The following is a 16,738-nucleotide window of genomic DNA, read 5'->3' as shown; positions in this document are numbered from 1 at the left end:
CCATTGATTTCTGTTCACTCAGTGTATATTTATTGCCATGTGCTGGTTGGAGGAATGTATGGGCAATGTGGAAGATGTGCAGGAATGAAATGTTTTCAGTTTGTATATAAAAGTCATTGCTTTTTGCTATTTTTGTTGTTGTTGTTAATTGTGAATCATTACTATTTGATGATGCACTTAAAGTGCACTGTGTACATTTAACTAACTTGTTTTAAGATTTCTACTAGTGATTCTAATAAATATGTATAAAATCATTTATTGCCACCAAATGAACTAAGAGAAATACCCTGGTATAGCCAAACTAGAAGGGTTTACATAATTTAAGTGATAATAATAAAATATAAAAAAGGTTAATGTGGCTTTAATAAAGGAATAAAATAAAGTAAAACTAGAGATAACAAGTCTGCAGAAGTTAAAAATTTGATATTAGTGAATCTAAAATTTTTCTGTACACCTTGTCAGAAATCCAGGCAATCAGGGTCAAGATTGAAGGAGGTGGCTAGCTTGACAGAGTTGTTGATGAATGAAGAATCAAATGTGTTTATTCTAGAGAGTTTGGACTGAAGACATGGAGTGGCTCTGGGTGGAATTCACCACTGAAGAAGTTTATCTAAAAGCTTTAATAAATGGGAACAAATAGCAATAGGCCTGAAGTCATTATTAGTTTTGCACCCTTGGGAAGGTACATAAGCTTGAGTGAGAGTTTGGTTGTAAAGCTTCTGTGATACTTTGATCATAAATATTTTTTAGGATGTCTAGGAAGGAAAAAACTACAAATTTTAAGGCAGCAGTTGGGGGATACCACTTGGTCCTATTTCAGCAAAGTTTGCTTTGGGTCAATAGATGACATTGAGATTTCAGACAATATGTTGCTGCATAAAGAGTTCTTGAACATAGACATTGCATTGGTGGACAAGATAAGACCAAATCTTGTAACATAATCTGCCCAGGCCATTAGCTGGAAGTCTTGAGGCATGGATGCGATTTTTTTTTTTTTTTTTTTTTGTAAAAAGATCCTCTTGCTTTTTGAGATCAAGCATTGATAAATTCTCAGTTAGGGATGTTTTCTTAGTGGTGTTAAATAGGGAATGGTGAACTGAGAAATCAACAAGTGTTTTTGTGAGAGGGCTGTCACTGAAACTTTCAAAATGCTGTTTTGTTCCAGAAAATGATTGATAAGTTGGATGTCCACCATGGTTTTTTTTGCAAGGAGAACCTGTACCAACTTGGCCTAGTCATGCGTGAAATAAAATCAAGCCAGCGAGCCAACCAAAACTTGAGATCAGGGAGAGGAATGTGAAGGCAGACTGACCAGGGAAAAAAGGTAAACAGGAATTGGAAAGATCTTGGTTCAGGCAAAATGATAATAAAACTTTCTTGCCCAGAGACAAAATAAGATCTTGGGATTGTAAGATGGGAAGATACTATGAATGTGGCTTATAGGGGAAGGTGGCCTGAGTCAAAGCAAACTGGTAGATTTTTGGTGAAAACAGCAACTTTGGTATTAGAAAATATTCTGTTTAACTTGGCAGCACTTCTAGTAGGTTGAGAAGCAGCATCCATACAATTGAGAATAAGAAGCTGGCTAAGCAAGTGAGTGAGTGGTGATGTCAATGGGAAGTTAATCACAAAGGTTAAAGTCACCAACACAAATTACTATATCAGATGGTTTGGTGATGGAGATTAACCAGGAGCTGAGATCATCAAAGGGGCATAATATGCTACAAACAACAAGGACAGAGTCACCACAAATGTGGATGTGGAGATACAGCTTCAAGTTGAGAAGTCTGTTACTGATGGTAGGAGATGATAGGGCAAACCATGGAGGTGAACAGACATATACCATTACCCTGTTGATTTTCACAAGATATAGCATGAAAATGAAAGTTAAAATTGGCAATGGTCAGGTGTAAGCCCTGTCTCAGAAACTGTAATAAAACTGTAGTCATCAATAGTGAATATATGCAGAAGAGTGGGAATCTTGTTTTGGAGGCTTCTATAATTTTGTAAGAAAATGCTGACCTCACAGATTTGTACATGTGAAATGAGGACAAGTGCACTGAGCAGTGACCGTTGAAGAAAGTGGGACAGCGACAAGATTGCAAGTGGATCAATCACAGATGTAAACAGGGATTAACCCTGATGCAATTTGGAGTTAAGTATGAGTGATATTGAAGAGTCCAACAACAGGCTTTTTTCATCTGCCTAGTAGCATTGTCTTCTTGTACCATCCTTCTTGCCTTGTGGTAAATGGAGCATTTTCAACTTAGCTAATACCTGATAAGTGTCCTGTTGAAGCCAATAGGCCGTTTTAAGTGTCACAAGCATAACGTTATCACATTGTTTTAAATTAGCATAATTTGTAGTAAATTGCAAATCTACAAAACTGTGGCTTAAATTTGCACGATTTGTGGTAAATTTAAAATTTACAAAACAAACAGATTTGATCATCTAGTCAATGTAAGCTTAGCACAATGTAATGGAAGACAAAATACTGCAAATACTAAAAAACTGTAAGTTATAGCAAAAGAAAAATGGATGAAACGGTCATGTCATCACGTTATTTCCTTAAAAGCCTGTTGTCAACACTGAATACATGAATTGCACTGTCCGCTGAAGTCTTTAACCGTTTCCTCTAAGTTTGGGAAACATATGTGAGCTCACAGTAGTGAGGTTTCTGTTACAGCCAGCTCTGTGGGGTGCATTTTTCATGGAATTTTTAAAAATCATAAAAATTAAAACTTGTACCTAAATGCTCTGAAGTATCATTTTGTGCTTATTTTGACCTGAGCCTTAAATAGTTGTCATCAGGCAGTATAAAGATGTTTTAACTTTCAGGTGTTTTTTACCTTTAGATATACAGATTCTTAGACTTTACAATTACCCTGTGTAAAATATAAATGGGAAAATTATGAATTTGCAATTCACAAATCTAATATTAAATAATTTTATACTTTTTCAGGCCATTAAGTGACAGTATGGATAGAAAACCACACTGGTTCGAATCCCTACAGAGGTACGGATTTATTATAGTTAATTATAGTAATTGATAGAAAGGCAGTGGGCATATATTATTCACATTACAAACTGTTGTAAAAAGAATAGCGCACTCGATAAAAAGGAGCAGTTTATTTTATTTGAAAGAACACAGGTTTCGTGGCTTCTCAAGTAATGTAACTACTAGGTGGCAGGACCAAAAAATCTCAGAATGATGTTTTTGCAACATAAAGTGATATGTGCATTGTGGAATTAATAGTTTAAATCTTTAATTATGCTGCAAAGATATTACCAGTTGAAATAATGAGAGCAAGTACCTGGAAAACAGCAGTGGTTGAAACAGTTTCAAAACACAGGTAGTGTTCTGTGATAGTATGGGGCAGATAGGCAGGGCTTAATTTTAAGCTGAAACAGTAGTAGTAATTGCGGCATGTGATGCAAGAAAGCAAGCTTATGTAGCATCAGCAAAAAAAAAAAGGAAAAAGTTGAATGGTTAATGAAACCTTTCATTGCAGCCCAAGGAAGTTGACTTGTTTATAACAAAGAGCTTTGTTTACCTAATCAGCAGCTAATTAGACCATGTTATTTTCATTAGCATTAACTGTTTATGTGTATGTGGAATGGTAAATAAATGGAAGATTCTCCACTTGTTTGAAGTTGTATGCATATAAAATTCAGATTGTGCAAGCGATGAAACCAGACAATCAACCACATTGAAAGTCTTTTGCTGTGGACAAAGTTATTTTTATTGGTGAATTAGATTTTCATGTGTATGAGGTATGGTAAATAAGCACAGCTGCAGAATTTGAGGTAATAAAAAAAAAACTATGTTGTCTGAGAGGTAATAGTTTCAAGTTGAATGTGTTGTGCACAGTTTCTTGTCATGAAGAAATGGTCATTCTTCTTTCATAGAAGCATGAACAATGCTAATTATTTGGGTATGCTTCAGGTGTTTGATGTATCACAGAACATTGGCAGCCAAATGTTATTTTGCCAGCAGCAGGTCATGTCATGTTGGATCCAGAAGTTTGGATTCCAGGCCAGTGGGTGCATTTTAACCTTTGATGTTTTTGCACCATAAAAACCAAATATCAATCCAGGCCTGTGAATTGGTCACAGAGGGCCCATTTTTGGTCCTCTCCATGTATAACCCTTGGGTGTTTCTTTCTATTCTAATTCATAGTTGCTATCTCTGCGTTTTCAATGGGGAAGCATCTTTTTGTCTTGATTTGCTCCCCCTATCAATCTCTCCCTATTCCACCCTCTCTCTCTCTCTGTCATAACCTGGTTTCTAACATAGTTTCTTTGTAGTTTTTCTCCATCTTTTTTGCAAAAAAAGTAAAACTACGTTAAAATCATAATTTTTTTTTAAAATTTTGTGAATTTTTTCTTATTTTTATTAATGAATATGGCCATAATAAATACTTGAAATAATTTATCATAATTGTTTAGTTAGCCATAAAAGAGAGGGGGGGGGGTAAAAAGGCCTATGTGCTCTGGTTTCATTATTCTATATTCTCTATTATGTAGCATAGAGTGGAACAGAAAGTAAAATAAAATGACGAGTTGTAGTTAAACTAGGTTTAGTTGAAGTCTGTGGTTGTGACGTATGGGAACGTTGCCACCATTTGTCAGTCATGAGAATGGTTGCTTCATTAATAGGATGAACACGACATCCTCTGTTTCTGTTGATGAAAGTATTAGAGTACGTGATGTGCAGTGACTCCAACCAGGCACTGCATCGATAATGGCGGGACCGATCAAAAACCATGACATTGCAGCGTGGGCCAACGTCGTGTCACGTTGACCAGAAGTGCTCAGCAATGGCCGAGTGTTCTATGTCTGCTAAGCAAATGGCTCTTTCATGTTCTGAAATACATTTGCCGAGTCTTCTGCCAGTTTCCTCGACGTAGCAGCTAGTTGTTGTTGTTGTTATTTGGTTTTTTAGGAGCATTAGCAACTAAGGTCATATTGCTCTAGGGATATGCGGTGGTCATTCCCTGACCTTTCCGCATCCTCCGTATCTGATGGTCACGGGCTCGAACCCCGGTCTAATCAAGAAGTGTGTGCTACGCACTGCTGCTCCTGCCCACCTGGCTACGGAGGTGCCTGTAGCAGCTAGTACAGTCACGGCAAGAAATGTGGTAGATTAGTTCACTCTGTAGTAAGGCAGGAACTGGTGTTTTCACTTTGGAGATAAGGGATTGCAATTTCCTGCCTGGGAGTTATATGCACTTTATCCAATGAGATTTCAGGACCCTAGAAACCTGATGTGAAAAGTTTGGGTAGTATGGGATAAAGGTGCTTGCGGCAGAGTCATTACCTTGAACAGTCCTGTCGGTCGCTACGTGGTCACGGCCTATAGGTCTCACCTATCTAGGGTACTGGTGGGATAGCCACATCTCATAAGATCTGTCTTGACCCTAGCAATCTCAGTGCATCTCTGTCACCTTTCATAAAATTCTCTATCGAACTAGAGTCGGGCAATACCCTACCATACTTGGACACCCTGGTCCAATGTGTGCTGGCCTATTTACCAACTACTGGTCAGCACACACTTGCAGCCATCTTCTTGGCACTGCATGGGCTTTGTTGACTTGTGCCTGGACCCACTCTAGTTCTGCAGATAAGAGATGCACCGAGATTGCTAGGGTCAAGACAGATGTTACGAGATGTAGCTATCCCACCAGGACCCTAGATAGGTGCGACCTACAGGCCCGTGACCATGTAGCAACCAACAGGACCATTCAAGGTAATGACTGTGCTGTGAACGCCTTTATTCCATACTACCCAAACCTTTCACATCAGGTTTCTAGGGTCCTGAAATCTCATGGGATAAAGTGCGTACAACTTCCAGGCAGGAAATTGCGATCCCTCATCTCCAAAGTGAAAACACCAGTTCCAGCCTTACTACAGAGTGGACTAATCTACTGCATTTCTTGCCGTGACTGCACTAGCTGCTACATCGGGGGAAACTGGCAGAAGGCTTGGCAAACATATTTCAGAACACGAAAGAGCCATTCGCTTAGCGGACATAGAACACTCGGCCACTGCTGAGTACTTCTGGTCAACCTGACACGACAGTGGCCCATGACACGATGTCATGGTTGTCGATTGGTCCCGCCATTACCGATGCCATGCCTAGTTGGAGTCACTGCACATCACATGCTTTAATACTTCCATTAACAGAGAAACAGAGGATGTTGTGTTCATCCTATTATTGAAGCAACCATTCTCATGACTGACAAATTGTGGCAACATTCCCATACGTCACAACTACAGACTTCAACTTCCAACAGTTAGTGGTTGCATTGCGCAGTTCACTGTGCATGACTGCCCATCACATGCTCTTAAGTTCTACATTCCCAAAACTTTCAGTCCAACAGTTAAGTGATAAAGGGCAACATAAAGCCCGAAAGCTTTTTTTGTATTACTGGTTACTGTATGTATCTAACGTATTCTGTTTTTACTGTTTGTTGTTTGTATTTAACATTAAACCTAGTTTAACTACAACTCATCGTTTTATTTTACTTTCCGTTCTGCTCTATGCTACATAATAGAATCATACTTCATTCTGCAGAATTTTCATTTCCATCACAATGCATGTGATATGGCCCCTGGATGATATCCTCTCAATATAAAAAAATAGATTAATGAAAGAACTTAAAAGTTTGTTAAAAATCGGTAGCAATTTACATTAAGATAAAATAAATGTACGGTTTGGCAACCCCTCTGACACACATTGCCAGCCAAAACACAACTCTCCCATGTATGAGGATATTACCTTGTTGGCCAAGATTTTTGCAGCTGCGGTGAATGCTAGGTTTTTATACATATTTAGTTGTTTTATTGACTTAATTGTTATGCTAAATTATATTCTAGAGCTAGTGTTAGTCCTAGTCATGCTCTTTGATTTATTTGAATTTAGATAGCGATTTTGAAAGTTAATACTTAGCATCCATAGATCTTTCCATTTGTAACTTGCCTCCATTGTTATACGATACAGAATAGCGTAATGAAAATTCCGAACTTCCTAGCTTAAGTTTAACGTAAAACAAAATAGCAAAATACGTAGCACTGTATTAGAAATCTGTTAGATTAGTATAGTATTATCAATTAATCAGTAAAATTTATTAATCTTATTAAATTTCATTGTTAATTAAATTATACTTAAACAGCATCATGACCCAGACTAGAGCAGCAAAGCAGTGAGCACAAAGTAGCAGTAATACTGTGGCTCGTGGAAGAACCAAAGGGGGCGATTCTCCAAAACATCACAGTCTAAAAAAATTTGCGAAATGTGAAATGTTTGCAGATCTGTCTACAACAGGATATGATCTAGCCAAGGAGGATGTTTTAGTGTGTGTGTTAGGTGCAGAGACTGTGAAGAAATTAGGTGCCAACTCAGCATTCTGATGGGCATCTATGAGAGTTTGAGGTGTAGGGTATATGCTATTGAAGAAATTAATATGAGGGGCCTGTCAAGCTCTCAGCTGCCCAACTCAATTCCAGAGCTCACTCCTCTGCATCAGGCAACACAGTGGCAATCTCCAAGGCACAATGTCTGGTCCCACAGGAAGTAGTTATTGTTGGTGACTCTATTGTCAGGGAGACAGGGAATATATTATGCAAAAAGGATAGGTGGAACAGGACCAGGGTATGTGTGCCAGGGGTGAAAGTTGATGAAGTTATAGGGCAGGTATCATCTTTTAAGGGTACAGAAGGTGATATTGTTGTACACATTGGCACTAATGTGCAACAGTATTTGATACTGTTGCACATGGAAGACTGCTGCACCAATTGAAGCAGTGTGGCATCGGAGGCAAATTGTTGCTATGGATAAAGGGGTGGTTGAGAGGGAGAAGACAGAGTGGTAATCAATGGACACTGCTCATCATGGACTAATGTTATTAGTGGAGTCCCTCAGGGTTCAGTGTTGGGTCCATTATTGTTTTCTGTATTTATAAATAATATTGATGATGGTATATCAAGCTTAATGTCCAAGTTTGCAGATGATACAAAGGTTGGCAGAGTTGTTAAGGACATTACTGACGCTATGCTGCTGCAACAGGATCTGGAAAGGTTGAGCAGATGGGCTGAGAGGTGGCAAATGAAGTTTAACATTGACAAATGTAAAGTACTACATATGGGAAACAGCAACCCCAGGACAACGTATCAACTCTATGGTACTACACTGACAGTTTTTTTTTTTTTTTGGTAGTTGTTGGCGCATAGGCTTCTGTGGCCATAATGCACCTCCCAAGGTTTTTGCAGTGCTTTGATCCAAGCCCGAGGCGGGAATCGAACCCGCGACCTTTGGGTTGCCAGGCAAGCACTTTACCCACCCGGCTAGCCCGGTCGGCATACACTGACAGTGGTAGAGAATGAAAAGGACCTGGAGGTAATTGTGCAGGCAGACATGAAGTTCTCTGAGCAGTGCAGACGGTCTGCAAGAGTAGCTCATGGTGTCTTGTAAATGATAAACAGGAATTTTTCTAGCAGGGATAAGGAGGTGATTATTCCCTTCTATAAGGCAATGGTCAGGCCACACCTTGAGTACAGTATACAGGTCTGGAGGCCTCATTTCAAGAAGGATGTAGTGCTGCTGGAACGAGTACAGAGAAGGGCAACAAGATTAGTGAATGGAACAAAGGGTTGCTCTTACGAAGAAAGACTTAAGTTTTGCAAATTACAGTGTCTGGAGACCAGGCACCGGCGAGGTGATCTGATAGAGGTGTATAAAGCTTTGAATGGTTTGAGCATGCTCAATGCTGATGGGCTTCTTCCTCTTGCTCAGAATAATCACCTGAGAGGGCATAAATTCAAATTGAGGAAAGACAGATGTAGGATAGATGTGTGGAAATTTGCCTTTAGCCAGCGGGTAGTTGGTTCGTGGAACAAACTTCCATCCCTTGTGGAGGTTGATAGCCTAAATAAATTTAAGGCTCAGCTGGACAGGTATTTCGAATGAGTGGAGGGGTGAAGCGAAAGTTTTTTTTTTTTTCTGGCTGATGCTGCATAAGTTTGCTTTCTTGCATCACATGCCTCTACTAATGCTAATGACCTTAAGAGTAAGAGATCGGCAGATTTACATAACAAGTACAGGTCAATGCTGAAAGAAAGTTGCGCGTTAGGGTTAAATTTAAGTGTGTCTGCAATTCTGTCCAGACTCAATAGGCAGGTATATATGATGAGAGCCTTGTCAACCACTGTAGTCCGTAAAGGTGACTACAGTGGTCTCAGACAGTTTTTAAATTCTGTACAGTGGGATCAACTGACGATGTTACCAACAGTAAATTCTGAGTGGGAAGCATTCAAGGAATTAATCGTGGAAGCTACTAAAAGTTTCATACCTATTAAGAAATATTGTTGAAGGTTTAGGCCTAAATGGTTATCAAATGAACTAATGAGACCTGTGACAGAGAAGAAAAATGCATGGGATGCATATAAATTATCAAGCGACTCAGAAGCCTATGGCAGATATAAGCTAGCCAGTCTGTAATCAGGTCACAAAGGAGATTAGCATTAGCATTAGCATTAGTAGAGGCATTTGATGCAAGAAAGCAAGCTTATGCAGCATCAGCCAAAAAAAAAAAAAAAAAAAAACCCACTTCCACTTCACCCCTCTGTTCGTTCAAAATACCTGTCCAGCTGAGCCTTAAACTTATTTAGGCTATCAACCTCCACCACAAGGGATGGAAGTCTGTTCCACCAACCAACCACCCGCTGGCTAAAGGCAAATTTCCGCACATCTATCCTACATCTGTCTTTCCTCAGTTTGAATTTATGCCCTCTCAGGTGATTTTTCTGAGCTAGAGGAAGAATCCCATCAGCATTGAGCATGCTTAAACCATTCAAGGCTTTATACACCTCTATCAGATCACCTCGCTGGTGCCTAGTCTCCAGACACTGTAATTTGCAAAACTTAAGCCTTTCTTCGTAAGAGCACCCCTTTGTTCCATTCACTAATCTTGTTGCCCTTCTCTGTACTCGTTCCAGCAGCTCTACATCCTTCTTGAAATGAGGTCTCCAGACCTGTATACAGTACTCTAGGTGTGGCCTGACCATCGCCTTATACAATGGAATAATCACCTCCTTATCCCTGCTGGAAAAATTCCTGTATATCATTGACAATACTCCATGAGCTACTCTTGCAGCCCGTCTGCACTGCTCAGAGAACTTCATATCTGCCTGCACAACTACCCCCAAGTCCCTTTCATTCTCTACCACTGTCAGTGTAGTACCACAGAGTTGATACGTTGCTCTGGGGTTGCTGTTTCCCATGTGTAGTACTTTACATTTATCAATGTTAAACTTCATTTGCCACCTCTCAGCCCATCTGCTCAACCTTTCCAGATCCTGTTGCAGCAGCATAGTGTCAGTAGTGTCCTTGACAACCCTGCCAACCTTTGTATCGTCTGCAAACTTGGACATTAAGCCCGATATACCATCATCAATATCATTTATAAATACAGAAAACAATAATGGACCCAACACTGAGCCCTGAGGGACTCCACTAATAACATCAGTCCACGATGAGCAGTGTCCATTGATTACCATTCTCTGTCTTCTCCCCCTCAACCACCCCTTTATCCATAGCAGCAATTTGCCTCCAATGTCACACTGCTCCAATTTGTGTAGCAGTCTTCCATGTGCAACAGTATCAAAAGCCTTTCTAAGATCCAAGTATATAATATCAAAGTTATTCCCTGCATCCAGTTATTTTGTGACTGCATCATAGTATCCAATCAAGTTGGTCAGGCAAGACTTCCCCTTAACAAAACCATGCTGTGTCTGAGCTATAACTGAAGTCTTGTCTAAATACTCCTGCAGTGCTTCTTTAACCAGTGCCTCCATTAATTTTCCTGGAACAGAAGTTAAGCTCACAGGTCTATAATTACTTGTGTCAGCCTTTGATCCTCCTTTGTGAATTGGAGTCACATTTGCACATTTCCAGTCTATGGGTACCTCCCCTGAGTCCAAGGAAGCTCTCATAATTATGGCTAAGGGTTTGCTTACTTCCTTTGCTGCCTCCTTTAATATAACTGGATAGATCCCATCCACCCCGGGTGCCTTTCTTGTGTTTATCTTCAACAGTTTCTCCTCCACTTTACTCCCAGTTATTTCAAGATTCTGTAGCTTACTGCTAGAGTTGAATACACCTCTGGCATTCCCCTCGCTGAATAACTCCTCATGTGTGAATGTCGATGCAAAATATTCATTTAGTTTGTTAGCTACCTGAGCAGGATCATCAACACTTGACCCATCAATATCAAGTGGACCAATCTGATTCATCCCCTTCCTTCTAGAGTTTACATAAGTAAAGAACTCTTTGCTGTTTTTCTTTGCATCCCTTGCCAAGGATTTCTCGTAATCTGCCTTTGCCTGCCTAACCTCCTTTGTAACTTGGTTGCATATCAACTTGTATCTATCATAGGCTTCTGTGTCATGTGTTAATTTGTATGTATCCCATGCATTTTTCTTCTCTGCCATATGCCTCATTAGTTCATCTGACAACCATTTTGGCCTAAACCTTGAACAATATTTCTTAGTTGGTATGTAAAGCCTAGTAGCTTCCAAGATAAGTTCTTTGAATGCTTCCCATTTTGAATTTGCTGTTGGTAACATCATCAGTTGGTCCCACTATATAGAATTTAAATACTGTCTCAGTCCATCGTAGTCGCCTTTACGGAAGCAATAACCCTTCCCTTTACCCCTAATGGTAGTTACCTCTTTGAGTAAATCCAACTTCAGCACACTGTGATCACTGCCACCTAGTGGTTCATTTATCTGCAGATTCTTAATGCATGAAGAATCACTGCTGATAATCAAATCAAGAGTATTACTCCATCTAGTTGCCTCCCGAACATGCTGATGTAGAAAACAATCATCCAATAAATCCACAGAAGTCCTGCTAGTGTGTGAGTAACCAGCCCCCAAATTCCAGTCAATATCTGGGAAATTAAAATCTCCCATTATAAGACACTCTGATTTACTGGCCCACTCTATTTCCCTGTACAGTTCCTTATTATACTCATCAGAGTCATTAGGCCTATAGCACACTCCTACTCTCAATTTTGATCTCCCAATGTTTATGTCACACCAAACTGACTCCACACTGCACTGTCCAGCGATGTCGACTGGCTTCACTTCCTTGGTTTTTATGTGTTTCTTAACTAATAACATAACCCCTCCTCCCTTCCTATCCTGTCTATCCTTTCTGTAGACGTTGTACTCCCCAAATTGCAGTTCTGCATCCCTTATATCTGTGTGACACCACGTCTCTGATATCCCAACAATATCTGCCTTCGATGTTTTGAGCAAAACCTCAAATTCATCAAATTTATTTACTAAACTCCTAGCATTGGTGTACACACAAGTATACCTGCACCTGTTTCTATTCTTAGCTACCCTAACACAACCCATGTGTTTACTTGTACCGCAATGGCTCCCAGCAGTCTCTGAAATACCATGCATCTTGTTTTTCAGGCTTCTGCTCATTCTAATAGAAGCAGTGCAAGAATCTCTTTCACCTCTGCCAGTGGCTACTGTCAATCTATTGGTCTTTGTCTCCCCCCAAGCTAGCAGTTTTCCGACCCACCTAACACTGCCTCGACAGCATCAGCAAATATTCTTGCACCCTTTCTATTTAAGTGTATCCCATCCCTGTAGAAGCAATCTCTCCTGTTAACAAGTACAGTCCAGGCTGAAAAAAATTCTACCCCTTGAGCCTTGCACAATCTTTCCAGGGCCGAATTGATCGACAAGGCTCTCATCATATACTCCCTCCTATCGTGTCTGGGCAGAATTGCAGACACTTTCAAATTCAACCCTAATTCTCGGCTTTTGTTCAACAGTGACCTGTACTTTTTAAGTAATTCTGCCGGTCTCCTACTCTTAATATTATTAGTGCCAACGTGTACAACTATATCACCTTTTGTGCCCTTAAAAGATGATATTCGCTCTACAACGTCATCAACCTTTGCCCCTGGCAGACATACCCTGGTCCTGTTCCACCTATCTTTTTTACAAAGCATGTTCCCCGTTTCCCTGACAATAGAGTCACCGACAACTACTAGTTCCTTCGGGACCAGCGCATTCTGCCTTAGGGGTTGTCTCTGTGTCACGCGATGCCCAAGTGCAAGCTCTGGCGTTGATGTGGGCAGCTGAGAGCTTGATGGGCTCCTCAATTTAGTTTCTTCGAGGGCATCCACCCTGTCCTTCAAGCTCTCATATAGGCCCACAAGAACGCCGAGTTGTTGCCTGATATCGATACACTCCTTGCATCGCGCACACACAAAGACATCCCCCTTGGCAGTATCATGTCCCGTACCCGATTGCTCTGCAAACATCAAGCAAACAGTGCATTTTATAAGGCTGTGAGTCAGAGGACAACTGCCCCCCTCAGTTCTGCTCTGAGCCACAGCACTTCCATTAGCTTGAGCCTTTTGCTTTGCTGCTCTGGTCTGAGTCATGATTCTATTAATTTATTAATTAATTATGTTATGTTATTAATTATATTACGTTTGTAATCTAAGTCGTTATATGTATTTATTTAAACGTACAATTTAACTGCTAACGAAGTTCAACTAACGCTATCTAGTACGGTATATAACCTACGGTATATCTAGTACGGTATCACAATGGCGGGAAAGTTACTAACGGTAATGGTAGTTACGAACACGTGGAAACCCTTATTAATACTTTTACAAGGCCGAGTAAAGAATAAATACACCAAATTAATCAAAAAATCACAAAATAATGTTATACTACTAAATTTAAATCAAAAGTTTTAGAAAAACAATTATTAGGCAGGCATTATTAGGCAACAAAGATTAGGCAGGCGAAGGCAGATTACGAGAAATCTTTGGCAAAGGATGCTAAGAAAAACAGCAAGGATTTCTTTACTTATATAAACTCTAAAATGAAGGGGATGAATCTGATTGGTCCACTTGATATCGATGGTTCGACTGTTGATGATCTTGCTTAGATAGTAAACAAACTGAATGAGCATTTTGCATCTACATTCACACATGAGGAGTTATTAAGGTTTGAAAATGGCAGAAGGTTATCAAATTGTAGCAGGGTGCTTAATGATTTTGTAATAACGGAGAGCAAAGTGGAGGAGAAATTGTTGAAGTTAAACATAAGAAAGGCACCTGGGGTGGATGGGATCTATCCAGTTATATTAAAGGAGGCGGCAAAGCAACTAAGCAAACCCTTAGCCATAATTATGAGAGCATCCTTGGACTCGGGGGGAGGTCCCCATGGACTGGAGATATGCAAATGTATCCCCAATTCACAAAGGGGGATTGAAGGGTGACATGAGTAATCACAGACCATTTAGTTTAACTTCTGTTCCGGGCAAAATAATGGAGTCACTGGTTAAAGATGCATTGCAGGATCATCTAGACAAGACTGCAGCAATAAATCAGACACAGCATGGGTTTGTTAAGGGAAAGTCTTGTCTGACAAATTTGATAGGATATTATGATGTGGTTACAAAGGAACTGGATGCAAAAAATAATTTTGATATCATATATTTGGATTTCAGGAAAGCTTTTGACACTGTTGCGCATGGAAGACTATTATATAAATTGGAGCAGAATGGTATTAAGGGTAAGTTGCTAGAATGGATAAAAGGATGGTTGAGTGGGAGAAGACAGAGGGTGGTAATCAATGGGTGCTACTCTTCGTGGACTAATGTTATTAGTGGAGTTCCACGGGGTTCGGTGTTGGGTCCACTGTTGTTTTGTATATTTATCAATGACATTGATGAAGGTATATCAGGCTTAGTGTCGAAGTTTGCAGATGATACAAAGGTTGGCAGGGTTGTTAATGACAGTAATGGCAGTGTGCTACTGCAAAAGGATCTAGAAAATTTGGGCAGATCTGCTAAGAAGTGGCAACTGAAATTTAACCTTGACAAATGCAAAGTACTTCATATGGGTAGAAGTAACCTCAGAGAAACGTACCAACTGTGTGGTACTACACTTAAGGTGGTAGAAAATGAAAAAGACCTGGGAGTAATTGTGCAGTCAGATATGAAGTTTTCTGAGCAATGGAGACAGGCTGCCAGGGCAGGTCATGGGGTTTTGTCAATGATATATAGGAATTTTGCTAGCAGGGAGAAGGAGGTGATTATCCCTCTGTATAAGGCAATGGTCAGGCCATGCCTTGAGTACTGCGTACAGCTCTGGAATCCTCATTTTAGGAAGGATGTAGATTTACTGGAGCGTGTACAGAGAAGGGCAACAAGATTGGTGAAGGGAATGAAGGGATCCTCTTACCAAGAGAAGCTTAAGTTCTGCAAATTGCAGTGGCTGGAAACTAGGCACCTGTGCGGTGATCTGATTGAGGTGTATAAGGCCTTGAATGGGTTGAGCATGCTGAATTCTGATGGGATCCTTCCACTTGTTCAGATTACGAACCTAAGGGGACATAAATTCAAATTAAGAAAAGACAGATGTAGAATAGATGTGCGGAAATTTGCCTTTAGCCAGCGGGTGGTTAATTGCTGGAACAAACTTCCATCTGTCATTGTGGAAGTTGATAGGTTGAATAAATTTAAGGAGGAACTGGACAGGTATTTGGAGGGAATGGTGTGATTTTTTTTTCCCTTTTTTTTTGGCTGATGCTGCATAAGCTCAAACACTTGCTTTCTTGCATCACATGCCACTACTACTACTTTCAAAATTAAGAAATTCTGTTCGTGGCTTAGACCTAAATGGATGTCAGATAAACTTATGAGACTTGTGGCAGAGAAGAAAAATACATGGGATGCATATAAATTATCATGTGATACAGAAGCTTATGATATATATAAGTTAATCTTTAATCAAGTCACAAAGTAGGTTACACAAGCTAAGGCGTATTATAAGTCTCTTGTAAAGAATGCAAAGGAAAGCAGCAAAGACTTCATGCTTATATTAACAGTAGAAGAAAGGTATTGATTCACATTCGGCCACATGATGTCTGTAGGTTAACTATTGATGTACTTGCTTAGGTAGCTTAAAAATTGAATAAGTATTTTGTATCTACATTTACTCATGAAGAATTCTTTAGAGGAGAGGATGACAGAAATTTATCAAACTAACAGGAAGCTAAATCACTTTGTGATAACTGAAAGGAAAGTGTAAGAGATTATTGAAGCTGAACATAAAAAAGGTGCCTCGGCTGGATGGAATCTATCCAATCATATTAAGGGAGGTAGCAAAGGAGGTATGCAAACCCTTAGCCATAATTATGAGAACATTCTTGGGTTCAGGGGCAGTCCCTATGGACAGGAGATGTGCAAATGTATCCCCAGTGCATAAAGGGAGATCAAAAGGTGACTCAAGTAATTACAGATATGTTAGGTTAATGTCTGTTCCAGGGAAAATAATGGAATCACTAGTTTAAGAAGTAATGAAGGACTATATGGAGAGGAATGCATTGCAGTCATAACATGGATTTGTTAAAGGGCAGTCTTGTCTAACCAATCTGTGAGGTTACTATGATACAATGGCTAATGTAATTTGACTTCTCTGAAAGGGATGATAATGTTTTGTGTCTATATTTAAAGAAGTAATTCAAAATCAACTCTGTAGAAATGGAGCTATAAGTACCCCAACCTGAATTTTTTTTTCAATTTGGATGCAATGAATAATTTTAACATCATATACTTGGATTTTGGAGCTTTTGTCACAGTTTCACATGAAATATAGTTGTATAAACTGGAGCAATATAATATTAGGGGACA

The 16,738-nt window shown here is 39.7% G+C and overlaps 1 protein-coding gene across 3 annotated transcripts in view; it reads left to right on the top strand.

The window, feature by feature from the left end:
- LOC150086434 (katanin-interacting protein-like) overlaps nt 1-16,738 on the top strand; it is a 351,533-nt gene that overhangs the window by 149,689 nt on the left and 185,106 nt on the right. For all 3 annotated transcript variants that reach the window (XM_090372573.1, XM_090372572.1, XM_090372571.1), the window contains one exon: nt 2,963-3,016. In XM_090372573.1, coding sequence (XP_090228699.1) covers nt 2,963-3,016 — 54 coding nt within the window. The remainder of the gene's footprint in view (nt 1-2,962; nt 3,017-16,738) is intronic.

The sequence above is a fragment of the Mastigoproctus giganteus genome, chromosome 4 (genome assembly GCF_048544385.1).
Source record: "Mastigoproctus giganteus isolate SK-2022 chromosome 4, ASM4854438v1, whole genome shotgun sequence".
Lineage (NCBI taxonomy): Eukaryota > Metazoa > Arthropoda > Arachnida > Uropygi > Thelyphonidae > Mastigoproctus > Mastigoproctus giganteus.
Note: the sequence above shows the minus strand (reverse complement) of the source record. Positions and strands in the feature narration are given on the sequence as shown.